This window comes from Lactuca sativa, chromosome 8 (genome assembly GCF_002870075.4).
Source record: "Lactuca sativa cultivar Salinas chromosome 8, Lsat_Salinas_v11, whole genome shotgun sequence".
NCBI classification, from domain to species: Eukaryota; Viridiplantae; Streptophyta; class Magnoliopsida; order Asterales; family Asteraceae; genus Lactuca; species Lactuca sativa.
Window position 1 is genome coordinate 26,117,818 of NC_056630.2, and position 23,230 is coordinate 26,141,047.

General features: G+C 35.7%; 1 protein-coding gene across 1 annotated transcript; it reads right to left on the minus strand.

Annotated features, from left to right (window-relative positions):
* Window positions 1–9,604: 9,604 nt before the first annotated feature.
* LOC111877243 (acylsugar acyltransferase 3) lies at window positions 9,605–11,175 on the minus strand. Its single transcript, XM_023873769.3, has one exon. It carries the CDS (start codon window positions 11,111–11,113, stop codon window positions 9,761–9,763), a length of 1,353 nt encoding a protein of 450 aa, XP_023729537.1. The 5' UTR covers window positions 11,114–11,175; the 3' UTR covers window positions 9,605–9,760.
* Between the last annotated feature and the right edge of the window lie 12,055 nt (window positions 11,176–23,230).

A 23,230-nucleotide genomic window follows, 5' to 3' on the forward strand; every position in this document is an offset into this window, starting at 1 on the left:
AATATGTTCAACTTGACACAACTATCGTCATTTTCATGCATTTTCACTAACTCTTATTCATTTTTGTTCTCATGTATCGTTTTTTCACTCATTTTCATTCTTATAGAATACGAGTCAATAAACATTCTTACTAAATGAGAATAATAATAATAATAAGTATATAATAACCTTATAGACGACTTAATTAGTGAAATTGTGTGATAATGACAATAGTTATGTAAGATTAAACGTATTCATATTATCAAACAACATATTTTCTTTGTCATTCTCACAGAATATAATTGTTCATACGTCGTCACAATAGTTGTCATCTACATTTGAAATATATATATACAGAATCAATCATATATGCACACAATAGATAGTTAGAACACAATAACCTAACCCTATATATATATATATATATATATATATATATATATATATATATATATATATATATATATCTGCTTAGGGAATATGTGGTTGTTATATACCTAATATTAGGTATGGAACCATTAAAAATACATATTTTAACAAAATTCAATCAAATATCTCTACCATATTTCTTGTATCTTCTATTAGAGCTTATATTAGGCTTTTTATATATATATATATATTTTTATGGAGTTTTATAAATTTAATTTTGCACCACAAACCATGTATAAGAATATTTTATCAACTACATGTAGTTCGGTATATTGAAATTTATTATAGAAAACTATAGTAAAAGATTGAAATTGTTCATTAAAACCCAATCAACCTTTTCCCATAATCCATAAAAAAACAATGCAAGTATACATAAGGTAGGTATCGGAGAAAGTTATGAAGCTTCTCCTAGAGGTCTAATAAAAAAGACATTTAAACTATGTAGATGTTAGAGATGAATTACAAAATAAAAAATAGAAAAAACATCATAAATGGTCCCTGTGGTTTCCCCAAATCTGAAGTTTAGTCCCCGTGGTTTAAAAACCTCATAGATGGTCCCTGTGTTTTCAAAACTTTTGACGATTGGTCCTTATTGCTGACTCCGTTAAGTTTTGAATGTTAACTAAAGGGCATTTTCATCATTTCACTAACACAGGGACCGTTTATGATATTTTCTCTTATTTTTTAAATTAAAAATTATTATTTAATATATAAAATGTCTCACCCTCTCTCACTCAATCCACACCTCCATCTACTCTAGATCGTCTTCTTCAATTCCTTTTCTAATTCGCTACCTTAAGAAGTAGAAAGAACAAGGAGGATAGATGCATAGTAAATCGATTCTTTGATTAAGGAAGGTGTATTACCTTAATCATTTTTTTCTTTATCCACATCGACATCATGAAGTACCATCGATTTCATCTGTTTCATTACTTATGAAATCGAAATCCAACCCAAGCATTCAAGTAAACGAAACCCACCTTCAAGGAAGTGTTTTTTAAAATTGAATGTTACAGTTCTTTGAAATCGAAACCTGGAGGTTATGTGAATCAGAATTAAGGGGTGAGGGTGCTTTGTTTTTTTCGTGAGGTTACTGCAAGGTTGATGATTGATTCAGAATGAGTGGTTGATCGATTCAAGCATAAGGAGTATAGAGATGAGGGATTCTTGTTCCTCACTTGTTTTTTCAATTTAAGTTCATGGATAAATCGAGAATCGAGACCTACTAAAAGGCACTTGGATCATATCATGTCATTCATCAATGGTACTTCAAAATCCCCAAATTCTTCCATCCTTATATGTACCATGTACACGAATTCTATCTGAGGAATTAGGGTTTTAATTTTGGTTTTGAGGGCATTGAATGAAGCATTCAAGAGAGTGGTGATCTATGGATTGTTGCCAAACATGATATTCTATCTGATGGAAGTTTTGTAACGACCTGTCCCCGGTATGATGATTCCATAGTATTTAATTAGAAGTTTGCAAGAGGGACTCGGCGAGTTCATAGCCTGACTCGCCGAGTAGGGACGGTATTTCGAGCACGTGTTAGTCGGCGACTCGGCGAGTCCATATTCAGGACTCGGCGAGTCTGCCTACCTGGAAGAAACCCTAAATCCCCGGGTTGCTCACTATTTAATCCACCTTATAGCCCCCAACCTCGCCTCCTTCACCCTCAGAAAGCTGTGAGAAAACCCTAATCCATCCTTGAGTGATCTAAGTGTTCTTGTGTTAAATTTTTGAAGGCTTGAAGAAGGAGAAGAAGAAAGGAGCAAGGAGAACAGGTGTAGAGCAAAGATCCAAGGGCAAATCAGAGTTCTCTGAGGTATTCTTCGGATTCCCTCCTGTTTTATGCTTTTAACCTCCATTAGAACTCTTCTAGATCTAGTTTGATGCTTCTCTCAAGCCTTATGATTGTATGGATGCCCTATTATGTCGAGATATCCTTAGATCTGTTCATTTAGGAGTTGTAGAGCCCAGATCTATTGCCTTTTTGAAGTTACCTTGCATGAAAACCCTAGATCTAGCCTTTATTATGCTTTTTGAGCCATTTTAGCTTCATGGATGCATATGGGCACGTAAAGATAGAATCTTTACGTGCTAATCGAGTTAAGGGAGTCCAGATCTATTAGTTTTATACACTGGATTCAAGCATAATCGAGTTTTGAGTTGCTGCATGCAAGCGACTCGGCGAGTCGGAAGAACGACTCGGCCAGTCGAGTCGCGAGTCCCCGTTTTTCCCCTTTTTAGTGATGACGAGTGGAAGCCTGTGAGTATTAGAGTGGACTCAGTGAGTCGGAGAGCAGACTCAGTAATGGAGGGACTCGGCGAGTTGTTCATACAACTCGACGAGTCCAAGGCAATCTTCTTAAGCTCAAGAACAAGTCGTCGAGTTGTTCATATGACTCGGCGAGTCGGATGAAGATTGTCTGAGTTCTTGGATAGAGAGAGTACTCGTCGAGTCGATGCCATACTCGACGAGTAGCCACGAGTGGGGTTGTGAAATGAGATTAGAGACTCGGCGAGTTGGTAGCCCAACTCGGTGAGTCAGGTCAACTGTGGGTTGACTTTGACCGGGAGAGTTGACTTTGACCAAGGGTAAAAGAGTCATTTTACCCCAGTGCAGTGTTTAGTATTTGATTGAGTGCGTTTATGGCCTTGTAGCCAGGGAGATACCGGAGCAGCAGCAGTTAGCTTCCAGAGCCATTCACACAGCAGCCAGTTCACGAGGTGAGTGTTCCTTCCAGTAGTAACGGGTCTAAGGCCACAATGCCGGCCCGTTTAGCTAGCAGTCAGCTTCGGACCTCGGTCCGATGTAGTAGTTAGTATGTTTGATGCCTTCGTGGTTCAGACAGGGTTATGTGTTTATGCTAGATGATATGTTTATGCTATGTTCAGTCAGCTTCGGACTTCGATCCGATGTAGGGGCAAGGTCCCAGTCAGCTTCGGACTTCGGACCGATGTCAGCTTCGGACTCCGGTCCGATGTAGGGGACGTAGGTCCCAGTCAGCTTCGGACTTCGGTCCGATGTCTCAGTCAGCTTCGGACTTCGGTCTGATGTCCTAATTAGCTTCGGACTCGGTTTGATGTAGGGGACGAAGGTCCTAGTCAGCTTCAGACTTCGGTCCGATGTTTCAGCCAGCTTCGGACTTCGGTCCGATATAGGGGGCAAGGCCCCGGTTAGCCGGACTTCGGTCCGATGCAGTGGGCAAGGCCCAGTATGTGCTTTATATGTTATTATGTGGTATGTGGTAGTTTGGGGGAGCTCACTAAGCTTCGTGCTTACAGTTTCAGTTTTGGTTTCAGGTACTTCCGCAAGCAGAGGGAAGGGCTCGGGATGATGGCATCGCACACACCACAGCCACAGTTTTTATCCTGGGAGTTGATCAGTTATCTTATATATGTTTTGATACAGTCATGACACCGTTTTCTCATTTGTATTTTAGTATGGTTTTGAGATTTGCAACGCATGGTTTTATTATGATATACTCCGTTTTATGATTATGGTTATATTAAAAATGAAATTTCCGGGTCGTATTTTTGGGTCGTTTCAAGTTTATCACATGAAAGTTGATTGGAACAAGCATACTCTCCGTCTGGTTAGAACTTTCAAACGGTCTCTCTATTTTTGGAGCTTTCATTACTGATTCTTAATTGGGTTCGTTTCAGGGTTCTCTCCACCCTTGTCGTAATTCTTCCGCCTCCTATATTGATTCTGATTTTGGGGAAACATAGTAATGATCGATTAAGTTGTGAATATGTAATCAGAGAAATTGTTGTTTGCTTCGATGGTATTCTTTTCCATTTAGACGATGGAATGAGTGGAGGAAGAAGGAACGATGATGGGCTAATGGAGAGAGAGAGAGAGAGGGGTGGGACCCCTTGCATATTAAATTTCATTTTCTTTTTTTTCAAAAAAATAATAAAAAACATCATAAATTGTCCTTATGGTAGTGAAATGACGAAAATGTCCTTTAGTTAACGGACAAAACTTAACGGAGTCAGCAAAAAGGACCAAACTTCAAAAGTTTTGAAAACACAGGGACTATCTATGAGGTTTTTAAACCACGGGGACTAAACTTCAGATTTTGGGTAACCACAAAGACCATTTATGATGTTATTTCTAAAAAATAATATGAGTTCAAAAGTAATAGGAAAAAGCTAACAGTGAAAGAAAATTTTGTTTTTTAATCAAAATAAAATAAATTTAAATAGTTCTATATAGCCCTGTCGAAAATACCCGTTACCCGAATTACCCGCCCGATTTTTTCGGGTATCGGGTAAATCGGGTCGGGTAAATCGGGTATCGGGTTAGCTTTTTCGGGTATTCGGGTAACCCGGTTTTTTTTCAGGTCGGGTAAAGGGTATCTTAGTTGGGTTTCGGGTTTACCCGATTACCCGATTTTTCCTTAAAAATAATGGCCCAATACTAAAACCCATTTATGATCCCTGTATGGTATATGTCCGATTGTCTGTAATCCGCCTAATTCCCCTCCCAATCCCCTCATTCTATTCTCTTTACTCTCCACAACTAGATTTTTTTTTATTAAAAAAAACCCTCGTCCGTCATTCCTCGTATCGTCAACACCGGTCATCAATCGTTGTCGCTGGTCATCAGGTCATCGTCACCGGTCATCAGGTCGTCGCCGGTCAGCAGCTCGTCATCGCAGGTTAGTTCTCAGTCTTGTACCGGTCATCAATTCTCGCCATTTATTTTAGTTAATCATATGATATTAAGGTGTGCAATCTTGGTTTCTAAATCTGATTACTTCGATTTTAGCTATACACTTTGATTTAGTGTGAAAAATCGACCACCAAATATAACTAACGATTTCAATTTTGAAGTTAAGGTTTTGTAGTGTGCATCTATTTCTTTTTTATTTTTAATTCCTTTATGCTGTGTTGCTCTCCTGTTTGCATTCTGAATCTTGTTACCTGGTTATGTTCAACTTTTGGTGTTCTATTTGCATTCTTGAGTTTTTTTATGTCAAACAAATGAATGGTGGATCGGTGTACTGTAATGTAGTATAATAAATTTGTTATAAAGATACATTATGGGAATTAAACATCTTTTTTTAAAATAGATGTTTAGTAACGACAATTGGAATGTAGTATAACAAGGGTTGTTATAAAACTTCTCTCACAAAACCTATCACATATGATGGAAGAAGAATTACTGTGAGACACCAAGTTTGGCACAATAAGTTAAATGAGTTCTAGATATCACCTGCTCTATTTTTTTTTTCTTTTTGGGTAATGTAATAATAGTGAATAATGACGAATTGTTGTTTACTCTTTTCAAATTTATTCATCTTTAGACATGTAATAATTTTGTTTTCTACCGAAGTTTTTATTATCTTAAACAGGTAAGTTGGATAGATAATATGTTAAATGATCTTAGTCAAATTGTGTAATTTTTTATCATGATCTTATACCGATTTAGACAATAAACTATTATGATCTTTTTTTTCTTCATTATTATGTTTTTAACAGTTTTTTTGTTTTGATTTTTTTTTTTGTTTTAGATGTCAAAAACGGATGAATATATTGAAGTGGATGATGAGACGATTGAAGTTGAAAATCCAACCAATGATCAAGTTCCACAAGAAAATGTTAAAAAAACTAAAGAATTTAATCCAAGATCGAAAGTTTGGAAAGAATTTGAAAGGTATAAGGACGAAAATGGTGTGCAAAGATGCAAATGTAAGCATTGTGGTGGCGGGAAATACAAGTGCGAATCAAGTGGTTATGGGACCAAAAATCTAGGTTATCATTTGACTAAATGTAAAGCTTACTTGGATAAACTTAGTGGTGGGCAAACACAACTAGTTTTCCAATATGGTGATGAAAACAAATTGTCAACTTGGAAATTTGATCAAAATGATAGTCGGAAGGCTCTAGCCCACATGTTAGTAGTTGACGAACTTCCATTTAGCTTTGTAGAAGGTGCGGGCTTTAGGTATTACAATAGTGTTACTCAACCATTGTTTAAAGTTCCATGTAGAAGTACAAGTGCAACGGATGTCTACCAATTGTTTGTAGATGAAAAAGAAAAAATTCGTGAATTTATTAAAAAAAACATTGGTAGAATATGTTTGACCACTGATACGTGGACTTCTAAACAACAGTCATGTTATATGTGTCTCACCGCCCACTTTATTGATAACGAATGGAAATTGAAAAAAAAAGTGTTGTGTTTTTCTTCTCAAGAGAGTCACCGTGGGGTTGATATTGGAAAAATGGTTGAGAAATGTTTAATGGAGTGGGAAATAGAAAATGTTTTAACAATTTCTGTTGACAATGCAAGTGCAAATGATGTGGCAATTGACTTCTTGAAAAAAAGTTTTCAAAACTCCAACAAGTGTCTTCTAAATGGGAAATGGATGCACATTCGATGTGTTGCCCACATTTTAAATTTAGTGGTGCAAGATGGCATAAAAAAAGTTGATAAGGCGGTTGAGATAGTTCGATGGGCGGTTAAATGGATTAGACAATCACCTTCTAGAATTCATAAGTTTACCGAGTTTGCTAAGGTTGCTAATCCCGGTATAACAAAACACTTGAAGAGAGATGTTCCAACAAGATGGAACTCTACTTACCAGATGTTGGAAATTGCCCAAGCTTACGAAAAAACTTTTGAGAGATATGATCTTGAGGAATTTGATTTTCGGTGTGAAATTGAAAAGGCGGGTTTGTCAATTCCTTCATCAAGCGATTGGGAAAGGGTTAGGAATGTATGTCATTTTTTAAAACCTTTTCATGATGTTACATTGAGGATTTCTGGGACACTTTATGTGACATCAAACACATGCATTGAAGATATATATTCCATTCGTACGCTCTTGGATGATGCTATTTCCGATTCTAGTCTTTGTGATATTGCATTGGCCATGAAAATAAAGTTTGATAAGTATTTTGGCGACATAGAAAAAATGAATTTATTGCTCTACTTTGCTTTGATTCTTGATCCAAGGAACAAAGTAAAGTATTTGGTTATACTACTTGAGGATCGTTATGGAGAAAAGGGGGTGGAGGCCAAAAAGAAATATATCATGGATTCTATGTATGAATTATATAATGATTATATTAGAATTCATTCTCCAAGTTCTACTTCAAGTACCGCCGAGTCTACCACTTCATCATCGATACTAGGGAAACGCCAAAACCCGGAGTTTATGGCACCTAATCCCCCTTTGAGAAATAAACTAAGAGAAAAGATGAAGACGAACATAGTTGAATCAATTGGGGAGTTAGAAAAGTATTTGCAAGAGAGTGTTGAAGACGACTCAGAAATGTTTAGTATTCTAGATTGGTGGAAAGTGAATAGTCCAAGATTCCCGATTCTATCATTGATGGCAAGAGATGTGTTCGCCATTCCCGTCTCAACCGTGGCTTCGGAATCCGTTTTTAGCACTAGTGGGAGGGTTTTGGATCCGTTTAGGAGTTCTTTGACTCCTAAGATTGTTGAAAGTTTAATTTGTACACAAGATTGGATTCGGGGTAGCATAAGTGACACAATCGATTATGAAAAAGATTGGGAAGAAAATCAAAAAATTGACAAAGGTAAATGTTTATCGTTGATTATTTTAATGACTGTAAATTTAATATCTTTTCCTTTTAATACTAACACTATTTGACTTTTTTTTATATAGAATTGAGCAAGATGAAGTAGTGAAGGTGCAAGAAGAACGAGTAGTTGCAAGAAGAACAAGTATATTTATGAATGTCTTTTTGAACATGACATGTTATTATTTTTATAATATGTAATGGTTATCTATGTTTTCTAGATTTAAAACCTGAGTTTTTTGGTAAATGCAAAATACATGCATATACATTAATATCAAGTAATTTAAATGGTTGACTTTGGTTGTTATTATTTAATCAAAATGCATTTGTGTATATTTTTCTTTGTCATTCGATTTTGGCTTATTTCTAGTATTTTAGTTTACAAATCTTTCATCTAAAACAATGTATAATAAATCTAGTGTAAATATTAAACTATTTTTTTATTCTATTAGATTAGATTAAATTGACTAAAAAATCTCAATGTTCAAAGTTAGATCATGACATATTTTTTTCATTGAATTTATTTTTAGATGCCAATAAAATCTATTCAAAAAAAAAAAAATCGGGTAATACCCGAATTACCCGAACCCGACCCATTACCCGAATTACCCAAACCCGAATTACCCGAATTTAATTTGGGTCGGGTAACGGGTAATTTTCTTAACATGAAAAACCCGAATTACCCGACCCGAATTACCCGAAACCCGAAAATTTTACCCGATCAACACCCCTAGTTCTATACCTAATATTACATACATGACAGCTATATATATATATATATATATATATATATATATATATATATATATATATATATATATATATATATATATATATATATATATATATATTGAGAGAGAGAGAGAAAGAGAGAGAGGTTCTAAAATGTGGACCGGTTCATGTCTATCTTAATTGTTTTTGCTACTTCACTATTGAATAAATGTTCGTTGACTTGTTTTTTGTATTTTAGAAGAATTAGAAAATGGATATTTACAAAAATAACGATATTATATTGTAAAATTAATGTATTTTATCTTTTTTTTTCTTTTGTATTTTACATAACAATCACTGTCTTAGGAACAATGTATTCCATACTAAATTAAACGTATATATAATTTGTATTTTTTTCCTTATTTGCAATAAACCTTTTTAAAATTAAAGCATTGATATCATATCTAATTCGTAGTTTTAAGTTAAAATAACCTATCATAAAACATGATGATCTTTTTTTTATAAGTTAAAGTAGTTGGTCACTTCGTATTATCACTTTATTTATACTTTATTTAATATTTATAATGGTCATTTTCGCTAATATCCTATTATAAAATACAGCTAACATAAAGTATAACTTTCATGTTATAAGATACTTTGCATTATGGGGCACAATCAGTATAACAATAACTTATTGTTTTTCTTTTATACAGCCGTTGATTAATAAGAACATGTTGCTTCAGGGATATAATCAAGGCGCACAAAAGTCTTCTTCCATCACAAAATCTTTATAATAAGGTATTTATTAATCACATAATAGCTTTCACGAACACATAAAAAAAGTCTTCTTCCATTCAAAGCAACATGATAAATTAATAACTACCTAGCTTATTATATATTAATAAAAAAAAAAAAAAAATAGAAAGGAAATCAAAAGATCTTATTGATAAAAAAGTTACAACGTACACTGTTTTGAGTCATTACGATATGAAACATGCATGTATGAACAAAGAACTTAATTAGCTACTTAGATTTGGAATTCATGCACTCATGTAAAACTTCACACATAAGAAAACTAATTAGAAAAGGCAAGAAGCTCAGGATCACTTTGAACAACGGCCAAATCTTGCTTTCCCAAACACACGAGTACTTCAATGCCATCTCCGTCTGGAGCATCCATCATAATAAAGCTATTCTTCCTTAGATCTCCGGCCATGGTTGCTTTTACAGGCTTTCCCCACCCAAAATCAATCTCATATGTAGAATACCCACACAAGCTTGTAGAAAGATAAACACTATCAAATCTTCTTTGACCTTCTTTTACAGTAATTCCCGAAAGAATATCAAACGCGGTTTGGATATCTCTTATGCCTTGGAACATCTTCTTTTGCTTCCGGAGCTCGCTGAAGAAGGACTCCGGCTTCAGTTCACTTTCGTTGTGTGTTAGAGTATCCATTATCATGAAGTAATTTCCGATGCTCTTTTCAGGCAACTTCTCCATAAATCTGCTTCTCATGTTTGTTAGTTGACCAACACCGGTGGGTTTGAAACACCCTGAATTATTTTTGGTGGCTGCTGTCACTGCAGAATTATAAAGCAGCCAGTTCAAAACTTCAATGCGAGTAGGGTCTGTGATGGGTTGTCCAGCTTCTGCGGTCATGGCTTTGACTTTGAGTTTAAGCTCGTTTATCTTTGCTTTAGGGAAAATGAAACTCTTTGTAACACATTCATCGGATCCAAGTGTAAACCCATTATAATTTAGATTCATGTATTCATAAGGAATAAAGTGGGGGTCGTCGGGAAGTCCATGTTTCTGCTCTCTCGATGATAACAATTGTGTCGTTTTAGCCCAGTCGCTTAAAAAATGAACAAAACTGTTTCCATCTGCTATCTTGTGGGACAACGACATAGCCACCGCTACTCCTCCACATTCAAAATGGTTGACCTGAACAGCCAGCGGGATCACTCCGTTGCTTTGAAGATCATCATCATCTGGACGATTGGATCTTTGATTTACGAGACCATGTGGAAAGAATTGGTCCAGATCTTGATGCTGCGAGGTTTTAAGGAAATCAGAGAGCGAGCTATCAATGGAAGCTTCAAGAAACTCAGCTCCTTGGTCGTTGCAATCTACAAAGGATGGTGCTAACTTGGCGAACCTACCAGCAAAAGGGTAGTACTTGGTTAATGTTTGAGATAGCGACTTCTTCAGGTCAAGTGTTTTATCATGGGAACTTGGATAAATTCCTGTGTTAGGGTAGAATGTAACAAACGGGACAAACGTGCTTATGGTGGCTTGATCGATGAACGAGAGATTGTGAGTTTTGAGGTGTGAAGGGGTCGGGGAAGAGGGTTTAATGATTTCTTTAGAGATGATTGTGTGAAGCTGCCTTCTACCAGATCTTATCAGGTTGCCAATCATAGTCATCTTCACTGAGAAAGAGAGGGCTTTGAGCCTTTAATGATCTATTTTACCTCTTACTCACATTTTATATGGTCATTTGCCATATATATTAATGCACACACGATACACACACGTTGACTGTTTCTTTATACAAATTGCTACTTGTCGACCGTTTATATGAGTATTGTATTTTATATTATTCTATACAAATACGAGTATTGCATTTTATATCCTAGGTAGTTTTGTTATATGTATTTTTCTGGGACATTTGTTTTTTAATATGTTGACTATTATTTTTGTGTCGTCACATGGTCGTTAAATTATTGTAAATTTTAAATAATAGTTTTGATTCCTATTTATGTAGTTTTCACATTTAGTCAATTTTGAAATTAAGTCATAAATATTAATTATATTTTGTTAAAGTGATAACAATAATATAGGTTTCAAATTAGCGAATGTGATTAGACGACATTTGAATGAAAAGTGATTCATATATTGCTTTAAGCTTAAAAATATGTTCCAAATTTCATGTAGCATGTAAAAAAATATATATGTTTCAAATTATAATTATTTCAGATAGGTGAGGTTTATAATCTTGCAAAATACAAAAGCATTTATAGGTAAAATCTCAATCTTGTGGATATATATATATATATATATATATATATATATATATATATATATATATATATATATATATATATATATATATATATATATATATATATATATATATATATATATATATATATATATATATGGTATGTTTTTAAAGCCGTGCTTAGTACGGCCCACAAAGGGTCATCTAGTACCTAAAAAATAAAACTACAATGTTATAATTGTTCGAATTTTTCATCGTACAATGTCATAAAAAGTAAAACAATATATAAGTCCTAAATTAATAATATTTGAATAAAATTTTCAAAGATAAAGTACATTATTAAAAAATAATCAAGCTATTCATGAACTTAGTTGAAAGCCAATCAAACCTTCTACCAAACAAAATCATCTTGATTCCATATAAAAACCTCAACGCCTACAAAACCGTAAATCCTGAACTTTTCTGTAGAAAATAAAAGTTTTGTTTAGTGTTATCTCTAAATAACAGTAAACCATCTTTCTTCACCATTTTCAATATAAACAGGAAATAAATTAATCATTAATCGAAACCTATCTTGTAACCTTTGAAAAGTACTAATTAACCTAGATTTTAATTATCATGATTATTAAGAATTTGACATATACTGTATTTTCTTTCAGATCTACCAAACTAAATCATAAACAACAAAGACAGAAACACAAATATTTTCTTTCAGATCTACCAAACTAAATCATAAACAACAAAGACAGAAACACAAATAAATAGAGAAGTCGATTGAAAAAGAACCTCTAGTCTCATGTGGACCAACATACAACCAACTGCAAATTTATCAAAATCAAATAGAGTAAATTATAATTTTGGTACATGATTGTTGGTGTTTGCAATTATGTTGGTCCATGGGCCAAGTAAGATGACTTTACTGCTCTTAATATCTTTTAAATTTCTTTTTTTTCTTTATCTTTTTTTTTGTGATAGTACTATATTACTTTGGGACACAAAACGTTATAAAAAATCTCAAATAAGAACCAAATTTACAACTTGATGTCCCTGAAGTCCAAAACCGAAAAAATAAGGTAAACTCAACCACGAAAATTATAATTCCAAATAGATGATTAAGATGTCTCCTAATACTTGTGAAGAGAAACAATTTTTTAATCATCATTGGAGATAACTTCCCAACCACCTTTGCATCTGTAAGAAATGACAACTACATTACATATTCAAAGTAAAAATGTAACATCCCAAGTTCAGAAGCAAGAAGTTGGAGGGTGCAAAGTGTAAATTTAGGAAAGTGACTCGACGAGTAGGTCTGCTTCCTCGCCGAGTCAGAGCGGGATTCTGTCGCGATTTAAGTGGCCAACTCGCCGAGTCGGCGGCTTGGACTCGACGAGTTGGTGTTGAAGAAAGAAAACCCTAATCCCGAGGGTTGCACCCTATTTAAAGGACTTTATGTCCTTCTCCCAGCCTCCTAATCCCCCTGAGAGTTCCAGAAACCCTAATTTTCATGTGAGACTTCATTGTTGAGGAGATTGGAGCTTGGAAGAGGAATTTTGTAGCACCTGGTTCCTGGTATGTAAGATTTATCTGAGTATTTTGTATTATTGGCCTGGGACTCGGCGAGTTAGAGGCCCGACTCGCCGAGTAGAGACGAGACTTGGGACGCGGTTAAGATGGCGACTCGACGAGTCCGCGCTGTCTGATGAAACCCTAATTTCCACGGGTTTTGTAACACCCAAATTTTGGAAAGCCAAGAAAGGAAAGAAAACCCCAAATTTTAAGGGGAGACTCGGCGAGTCCAAGGAGGGACTCGGCGAGTCCGAGCGGGATCCGGGTTAAGGTGTAAGCGACTGACTCAGCAAGTCAGGCCTAAGCAAGGAAAACCCTAAATCCGGACTTGGAGCCTATTTAAACGTCTCATTCTCCTCCCTAGGGTTCCTTTACTGCCTCTCTACCCCGTAACACCAAACCCTAGCCACCATATCCGTTTTTGAGCTAGATCTTGCCTTGAAGAGTGCACTAAAGCTTGGAGAAGGAAGAAAGGCCTTGGAGGTGCAAGAAGGGACTGTAGATTCGGGATTGAGAAGACATTTCAGACCAATTGGAGGTAATAAGCTGTTGCTTGGACTCCCTTTGCACCTAGATCTATTCTTATGTGTGAGTTTTGGACATTTTTGGCATGATAAGTAACCATTTCGAGTTAGAGGTCTAGATCTGAGGTTGCTACCTCAGATCCATGCTTGTTTTGGTTTAGAATCCCCTAAAGTATCAGCCCTTGGTATGTTGAAGAAGTATGTTTGCCATAAACCCTAGTTTGAATGTGTTTTTAGCCTAGATCTCTTGATCTACACGTAAAGTTTGCCACTTTACGTGGGGGATAGGCCTTAGAAGTATGGATCTATGAGTTGGAAGCCCTGTTTGGCTCGAAAAGCCACTGCATGGATTAAGGACTGGATAGACTCGGTGAGTCCTTCGAGTGGACTCGGCGAGTAGCTTGAAGATGAGGAGGAACTCGACGAGTGGGATGAACAGCTCGTCGAGTCGGATGAAGTTAGGCATGAACTCGGCGAGTTGGAAGAACAACTTGACGAGTTGGTTGATGATTGCCTTGGGCTCGGCGAGTCTATTCTTGGACTCGGCGAGTCGGGTCGTGAAAACCCCAAACCCTTCGAGTTGAAACTCGAATCAGTGAGTCGGGTGGAGACTCAGCGAGTTGGACAGGTCAGGACTCGGGAATAGTTGACTCGGCGAGTCATGGACTGACTCGGCGAGTCGAGTCGCGAATAGAAGGACCCTGAGCATATGAACTCGGCGAGTTATTAGGTGGACTCGGCGAGTAGGGTTGACCTGGAAGGTTGACTTTGACCAGGATTTTGACCTTGACTAGAGTTGACCTAGTTGACCTTTTGGGAGGTCAGTTGGACTAAGTGTTATCTTGGCATTGGTAGCTCGAGGAGCTAGTGGAGCAGCTGTTTGGAGTCGGAGGTCAAGTAGCAGTCAAAGGATTAGCAGCATCAGTTCAGCAATCTCAGGTGAGTTTCCTTCCAGTAGGAACGGGTCTAAGGCCACAATGCTGGCCCGTTCAGTTAGCCGTAGTTTCTGGACTTCGGTCCGATGCAGTAGTTAGCATGTTTGATGCCTTCGTGGCTCAGACAGGATTTATGTGTTATGTGAGCCGGGCTACGGCCCGATGTAGTATATGTGTGTTCATGCTAGTGGATATGTTCATGCTATGTTCAGTCAGCTTCGGACTTCGGTCCGATGTAGGGGACAAGGTCCCAGTCAGCTTCGGACTTCGGTCCGATGTAGGGGACAAGGTCCTAGTCAGCTTCGGACTTCGGTCCGATGTAGGGGGCAAGGCCCCAGTTAGCCCGGACTTCGGTCCGATGCAGTGGGCAAGGCCCAGTATGTGCTTTATATGTTATTGTGTGGTATGTGGTAGATTGGGGGAGCTCACTAAGCTTCGTGCTTACGGTTTTCAGTTTTGGTTTCAGGTACTCGGTTTTCAAAAGAGGAGCTTGGGAAGATTGCAATGCACACACCATAGTCAGTTAGTCTGGGAACGTTTGACTCTGATAATGATGTTATGTTTTGATTTAATACTCGAGAAATTATGTTATGACTTATGATACGGTTTTTATAAATATGATTTTAGTAATGTTTTAAAAGAAATTTTTAGTCGTGATTTTTGGGTCGTTCCAGGTTTGCACCCTATTTAAACGACTATTTGCGCCCCAACTCCGCCCCCTTCACCCTTAGAAGCCCTCCATACGTTCTAGCCCTTGTTCTTGTGAGTTTGAGGCTTATTAGTGGGTTTCCTTGAAGATTTTGAGAAGGAAGAGGAGTAGATCAAGAGGAAGGGAAGGAAGCCAAGCATCTCTGTTTTTTCTCAGTAATTTCTTTGAGGTATAACTCGTTCTCCCTCTGTTTTTATGCTTATTACTCCATTAAAGTCCTTCTTGAACCATGTCCCAAGCTTGGTTGTGCATTGTTGGTTGATTCAAGTTGTTAGCCTTTAGATCTAGACCCCATTCAGTCCCTAGAGCTTGGATCTACTGCTTTTATGGAGTCATATTGCACACAAGTGTTGGATTAATGTCTAAGTCCATAACTATATTTGGTATGTACTTGACCCGACCCGGCATGGTCCATTTGGGTTGCACTTCACCGACACAATTTATATGGATAATCTTTTGAGAATAGTATGTTTATGATTAATATTAATATGTTATAAGTTCTAATATATTAATATGGAATCATATTATTTAATTAGTATTGATCAAGAATTAATTCATAATTAATTAAGTGATCAAAAGGAACTAATTAAATATGGACTCTTATATATATGGAATGGGCCAAGTTCATTTAGGTTGGGCTAAGCTTTCATGGATAGTCCATGGAGTGTTTAACCCATGGATCCTAGGAAATGAAAGGTCATGGGTATTAGGGTTTAACCCTAATCCTCCATACTATATAAAGATGTCTTTGGTTGGTGAAATAGGCACTAGTGTGGATACACTAAAGAAGGGCTAGCCAATTTCACTAGAGAGAACCAAGTAATCATATTCTCTAAAGTATTCCAAGGTGTCTTGGTGATTTGTGATTCCACTTGAGGCTTCCACACTATTGGGGCTAAGCTCTTAAAGCTTAAAGACATCAAGCTACATCAAGAGGTATGTATTCTATCTTGTTACATTCATAGTTTTTGTATGCTAGATTAGGATAATACCTTGGATGTTCTTATTTGCATGTATAATAGAGAAAACATAGATCCAAGGTATTTAGGGTTGCATGTACACTTAGGAAGTGTTAGAATGCTAAAAACCCAACAGTGGTATCAGAGCCACGGGTTGTTTTCTGTTATATTGATGCAAATATTTTATTTTCAAAGTTGAAAAAAAAAAAGAAAAAAAAACATGAAGTTCGTCAAATTTTAAGATAATTACTTGTTCTTGTGAAAAACTAATTATTTGTAAAATTTGAATAATTTGCTTTATGAGTTGAATTAGGTCAAATTTAATAAAAGATAAAATAATATGATTATTTTATTAGTTTTAAAAGTTTGATCTAAAGAGTTTTATTTTTTGAAACCTCCATAAGTTATGGATATGAAAAGGTTTTAAAAAAAAATTGATTCAAAGTTTTATGGAGTTACAAAAAATTTGGTGTTAATGTTTTAAAGGATTCCATAACTTAAGAATAAGTTATGGATCACCAAAAGTTTTTTGTGTTACTTTGTTTTATGAGTGAATTTAGATTAATGAATAAAATTATGTGATAGTTGGTTTTAATCCAAATTAATCTAAGAATTGATTCTAAAATGTGTTTTTGTAACTTGTCCTCAAGTTATATGAAAAGTCACATTTAAGAATCATAAAACTCATAAAAATTGGCAAAGGTTACAAAAATGAAGAGTCTAGTTCTAATTAAATGGTTTTATGACTCCATAACTTGTCCTCAAGTTATGGAGGACCAAGAGTCTCTTCATTTAATAAAATAAAATAAAATAAAAAAAAAGGTGTAACCTTAATTAATTCCATAAGTTATAAAATAAAGAAAAGTTAATTCTTTTATTAGTTTAAAGTCTTCCATAACTTGTCCTCAAGTTATGGAACTTGAAGAGTTTTTGGATTAAAACTACTTTAAACACATAAGTTATGGAATTAATTAGTTTTGAATAGTTTCAAAACTTGCCCTCAAGTTTTGGAATTTGTAAAGTTTTCACTTATGAATACTTTAATTCCAAGTTAGCCCTTAGAATTTTAAAAGTTAAAATTCAACCCTTATACTTTATAATATTATAAGTTAATAATATATATATATATATATATATATATGTATAAGAGTAAAGTCAGTCTTACCGCTAGTACGCCTCATTCACGAAGCCGGTCTATAAGGTGGGTATAAGGTTGTTGCCTATAAAATGGCAACTTAATGGGTGTCCACTCTCACCCACCGCTTGCTTGACTGGTGGAGGGTCGTTAGCCGAACGGGTTTGACAGGACTAGAATTCTCCCTTCATTAAAAGTATTAATGAAAAATACTAAGTAACTAAACTCTTAATAATACCCAATCTTAGTTACTTAGGAAAAATGTGAATAAGGTGCTAATCCATGAAATTACACTTTACACTTTGTCTAAGTCGTTAGTGGAGCGTGTGTGGTTAACCGGCACACTAACTTGGACTTAACAAGGTAGGTAAAGGGTGACTTAATATTTATCATAGTATCGATGGAGCGTGTGTGGTTAACCGGCACATCGATTGAGGGGTAATTTATTAAGGGTACCAAGTGATTTGCATGGTTACTTCACACCTTGTTTTGTGATCCTCGGCATCCCAGTCACAAAACCTGAAGGGCACACTCGAGATTGAAACATGCCTTTGAAAAGTTCAATGAATCTCAAAGATCTAGGAGTTTCAAAACCAATTAAAACCTAATAATTCATTTCGTTTATCTTGGTGGAAATTGGTGAATCGTCATTCACCTACCTTCAAATATTTTATAGCTTGGATTACGGCATACCTCTTCTAAGTTATAAAATAGTTTGTTGGGTCCTAGCCTTAATATTTCATATTGGGTGTCATATTAAGGACTTTAAATCAACTATCTTGAATATCTCCCAAAAGATGTCTGTAATAGACACCTATGATCTTCCCAAATCTAGTGAAACAAGGTTTCCTAAATGAAGATGATGTCCTTTGGAAATCATACTTCTTTCACCTCCTCCAATTATTCTCCCCAACCCACAAGTTCTTGAAAAGTTTATGGTCACTCAGGCCCTATTGGCAAGGCAAGGTCTAGGTGTGAGCACATCTTGGAGATGTAGTCACATATTGACAAGCCGGGAGAGTTGGGTGTCAAAGTCTTGAGAAAGTTGGTGGTTCAATCACTTTCTAAGTCACATAGTGAGTTCCTTTGGGACACCTATGAAACAGACTATGTCAAGACCCTTAATGATCTTATCTATTTGTTAAGATCAACTTCCTTAATACTTGATGGACATTGACAATAGTGACACAGGAAATCCAGTAAAGCATTCTCTTCCCAATGGAAAGGGATCGGCCATAGTCAATTCGGTTGACCAAATGGTAAAGAGAAAAGCTAAGTCTGTGATAGTCCTGTGTGTCTTTATCAAAGGGTCCATATGTTTATATTGCCAAAGAAAGGGCATTGGTTGCGAAGCTGCCAAATTTACCTAAGGATGTTAAAGTCAATAAGTTTGACTCTACTTCAGGTAAAGTCCACTATCTAACTCTGTTAAGTTTCTATTCTGAGATTCTTGATACATGATGTGACTGGGTCACATGGTGATGTTTTAAGAATGAAAGAAAAGTGAAGAAACTTAAAGAAAGAATATGCTGAATCTGATGGCGTAGATGGATTTCTATCGCGTAGTTTGAAGATCGGATTCTTGAGCTACTTCTTAGGAGTTATGAGATATTGCTTAGGAATAGATAACAACAAGTTTTCATATGGATTGTAAGGATAAGTTTTTCCGCAAAGTTTTAAAATAAAAGGAAAATTTTTGATTTTATTTATTTTAAAATATCCTTACAATGGCATTTGAGGAAAAATTGTTGCTTTTATGATTCCATTAATAGCAAGAGTGGAAATATGAAATTGATTCTTTCATTTGTGGTAATGTCTAAATTTACCAAATAAGGAAAGATTCTCATCACCCAAGTTTCAATTGGACCGAAACTTGGAATCATGCAAGTTGTATAGCATGATGAATGAGACTTTCAAGTTTTGGAAAAATTAAGACTAATTACTCGGCCACATGGATGTGTGAGTCAAGTAAAGGACTAAGGGATCGAGTACACATTCTTGTGCACTGATTAAGTCCACCACAAAAGATTGATAAGACTATTCGTTATAGTTTACTAAAGCTCAGTAAATATGATTATACTTACAAGCTTAAGTGTAACTCTGAGACATTGGAAAAAAGGTTCCAATGTAAGGCAGAGCGAATAAGAAGAATCAAATAAGGCAGAAGGATAAAAGTTTCTCAAATCTGAAAAGATGGGAGAGTACTTTAGTATCAGTTTTGTGATCATCTTAATGATTAAGAAACCATATCACAATTAGTTCTCTAAGGAAATCTTAGTGCATTCTTATGACTAAGAAGAGGAACTTGAATTGTTGAAATGGTTAAATCAAGAAGATGAGTCATACTTCGTTCCAATACAAGTCTTAGAGTCATACTCCAAGATTGTCATTTGAGTGACATGTCTTAAAGAAGGTTTAAAACACTTGTCAAATGTAAGAGTAAAAGTTTTCTACTCTTGTACATTTGAAATTGGTAAGTTGTGATGTTTTGGATAAAACAAAGACCAACTTAGGCCAATTGGGTAAAGTGTTTTTCTTGATTAGAATCCGCACTATCTCTTGGATGTTTGACAAGGGAGTCTTATATGTCAAGAGGACAGTGGGAGTCTTAAAGGTCTTGAAAGTCTCAAGAAATAATCAAGAATAAAACCTAAAGTTCTTCTCTAGCACACAATTTGAGGTTTATAATCTATTGTGTTGACATATTCTGTGCCCATTCCAGTTAAAGTTGGTTTTGCATATGAGTTCTTAGAGTTCTCAATTTGTTGCACAACAACTTGGAAGCAATGGCAGGCCCTTGAGCTGCCAGGTGGCAAGAAGTTAAGATTGAGTTCGGTCCATATGAGTTTGGATTTGTCATTATCTTTGTCTTGTGATTATGGTTTTGACAAATTCATATGGGTAGGAACTCATACACCATATAAATCTAAGTGTCATAAGGTTTCTCTCCGATTCATGAAAATGATGGTGAGGAAACACTTTCACTAAGTAGATTTTATCTAGATAGCAATTGTGATATTTGCATTCTCAAAGTCGTTAGTGGAGCGCGTGTGGTTAACCGGCACACTAACCTGGACTTGTGAGAAGTGGCAAAAAGGTCTAACCATTATGATTACGGCATACCTCTTCATAATTGTTTAGACTCACAAGTGTGCTATCTAAGGGAAGGTGTATGATTTTGATACAACTTTATCAAAACAATCTAGCATCAGAAATCTGAACTTTGGTAAGAAAGTCAATGAAGTATTGATTTCTAGAAGTCCAGCTGATTTCTGAGTACATGTCAAAGCTAGTGGGAGCATAAGTGTTATGCTAATAATCATCATGTTAGTGGGAGCATGATAATTATGATAAGTATTGCAAGTTAGCAATGTTAATTATAGAAAACAAAAGTTTCAATTGGGAAAGAGTTGTTTTGCTATAATTAAGGGAGAGGAAATTATACTTCATCTCAAATCTATAAGCTTAGATCGTGAGGTTTTAATCATTTAGTCAAGGATATATATGAATTTCATGTTGGAATGGCTCAACATAAGGAAATTTTGTATATGGGTCCATTATTTGCGTTCTAAAATTCGATTATGATTACGGCATCCCTTTTCATAATCTGAAATATGAGAACTTGGCAAATAGAAATGGAAATATTATAGCAAAAGACTAGTTTAGTCTTTATGTAAGACATCATGAATCGTGTCCCATATGCTTCGGATATAGGATCGATTACATGTGCTATAATCATCCGTTCTAAAATTTTCCAAATGCCTGGGGCATTAAGAAGGGAAAAGGTTTAGAACTGGATATGACTAAAAGGATTAAACAATTGTCGAGGACAATCTAAGGTTTACCAAAGATTGTTTACTCAAGGACAATTGGAAGTATAGTGATAATTCTGGAAGGACCATATTGACATAATCTGTAAGGAGGCAACTCTTGTTCAAAAGTGATAGTCAAAATGGAATCTGGAAATGTTTCAAAGTTAGAATTTTTCAATCTGTTTAAGATTAGGAAACTTAATGCAAGAAGGATGTTCCCAAGGAGCTGATCTCCTTTGGAATGGTCTGTAATGGTTGTTGTCAAGTCCTTCTGACTTTGTGCATAATCATTACAAGAGGTTCAATGCATGTAAGTTTAGAATCTAACAGATTTCAGTAAATGGCATGAATTTGGAATTCTTGCATTTGCAGTAAGGATTTGGGAGTGTGAAAAGAGAATCATTGAAGCTATGTTCAATTGATCTAGTTCACAAAGTAAAGATCATAGACAAACATAGTATGCATACTTGGTGTGTGGCATGACTAGTGTTTAAGAAAACATAGTGTACATGCTTGGAGCATGGGACAACTATTGTTTTAAATTCAAGAATAAAGTTGATAGCTGAAACAGTATACAATGAATAATGTGTAATCATATGGTGATAAATAAAAGGTGTTTTATTTATGTTCAAAGGGTTGATACCATATTGGATTCAATTATTATTGTGTTTTATTTTGCATGTTTTGACTTCCCGAATAAACTGGGTTATTCTTCCTGAATGACTAAGTTATTCAAACATCCACAGTCGGTCATATGTTGGAAGTAGATATGAATTAAGACTGTCATGGGTTGGCTTGTAGAGGTCTAAGGTGTTAGACAAAGGGCTACAACACTCATGAGTGCTCATAAGTTCTGAGTATTGGATTCAACCCGCGCTCATTGGAATCACTTCATGGATTTTATCACGAGTGATCATGAGACGATAATATCTTATATTCTTCAAACCTAGAGATATGAGTTGTTACTATGAGTTGATAGTACATTGATTGCACGAAAACGCATTTGGTAACTCGGTGCTATAAAACGTGCCTTTGTGTATGATTCAACAAGTAGTAGAACAAGCCATATGAGTCGAAGTTTATCCGTTCCTTTTACCTTCGGGATAAAAGCGATATCTGTGGGCCCCTCGATGATTTGATGATGACAAATGGAAGTGCTCGGCCGGGCCAGGACTGATTTGATTTGTTCAATTAGTCAGTCGTCATAAATCGGAAATCGGGAAACAACAAATGGACAGAGAGAATGATTATAATCCATGTCTCAGTCCATATGATATCTAGAATGGAGGAATATATGATCCCTTATCTAATGGACAAGTTCGTTGACAAGATCAGAGTTCGACAGCAGCTTTAAGAGCTACGATTGCCAGTTAGGTTTGAAGTCATACGCAATAATAGTTTTAGACTTATCCAAGTGGGAGACTGTTGGATTAATGTCTAAGTCCATAACTATATTTGGTATGTACTTGACCCGACCCGGCATGGTCCATTTGGGTTGCACTTCACCGACACAATTTATATGGATAATCTTTTGAGAATAGTATGTTTATGATTAATATTAATATGTTATAAGTTCTAATATATTAATATGGAATCATATTATTTAATTAGTATTGATCAAGAATTAATTCATAATTAATTAAGTGATCAAAAGGAACTAATTAAATATGGACTCTTATATATATGGAATGGGCCAAGTTCATTTAGGTTGGGCTAAGCTTTCATGGATAGTCCATGGAGTGTTTAACCCATGGATCCTAGGAAATGAAAGGTCATGGGTATTAGGGTTTAACCCTAATCCTCCATACTATATAAAGATGTCTTTGGTTGGTGAAATAGGCACTAGTGTGGATACACTAAAGAAGGGCTAGCCAATTTCACTAGAGAGAACCAAGTAATC

What these genes read in the sequence shown, in the direction of transcription:
- LOC111877243 (XM_023873769.3), bottom strand. Translation starts at nt 11,113, where the DNA reads ATGACTATGATTGGCAACCTGATAAGATCTGGTAGAAGGCAGCTTCAC.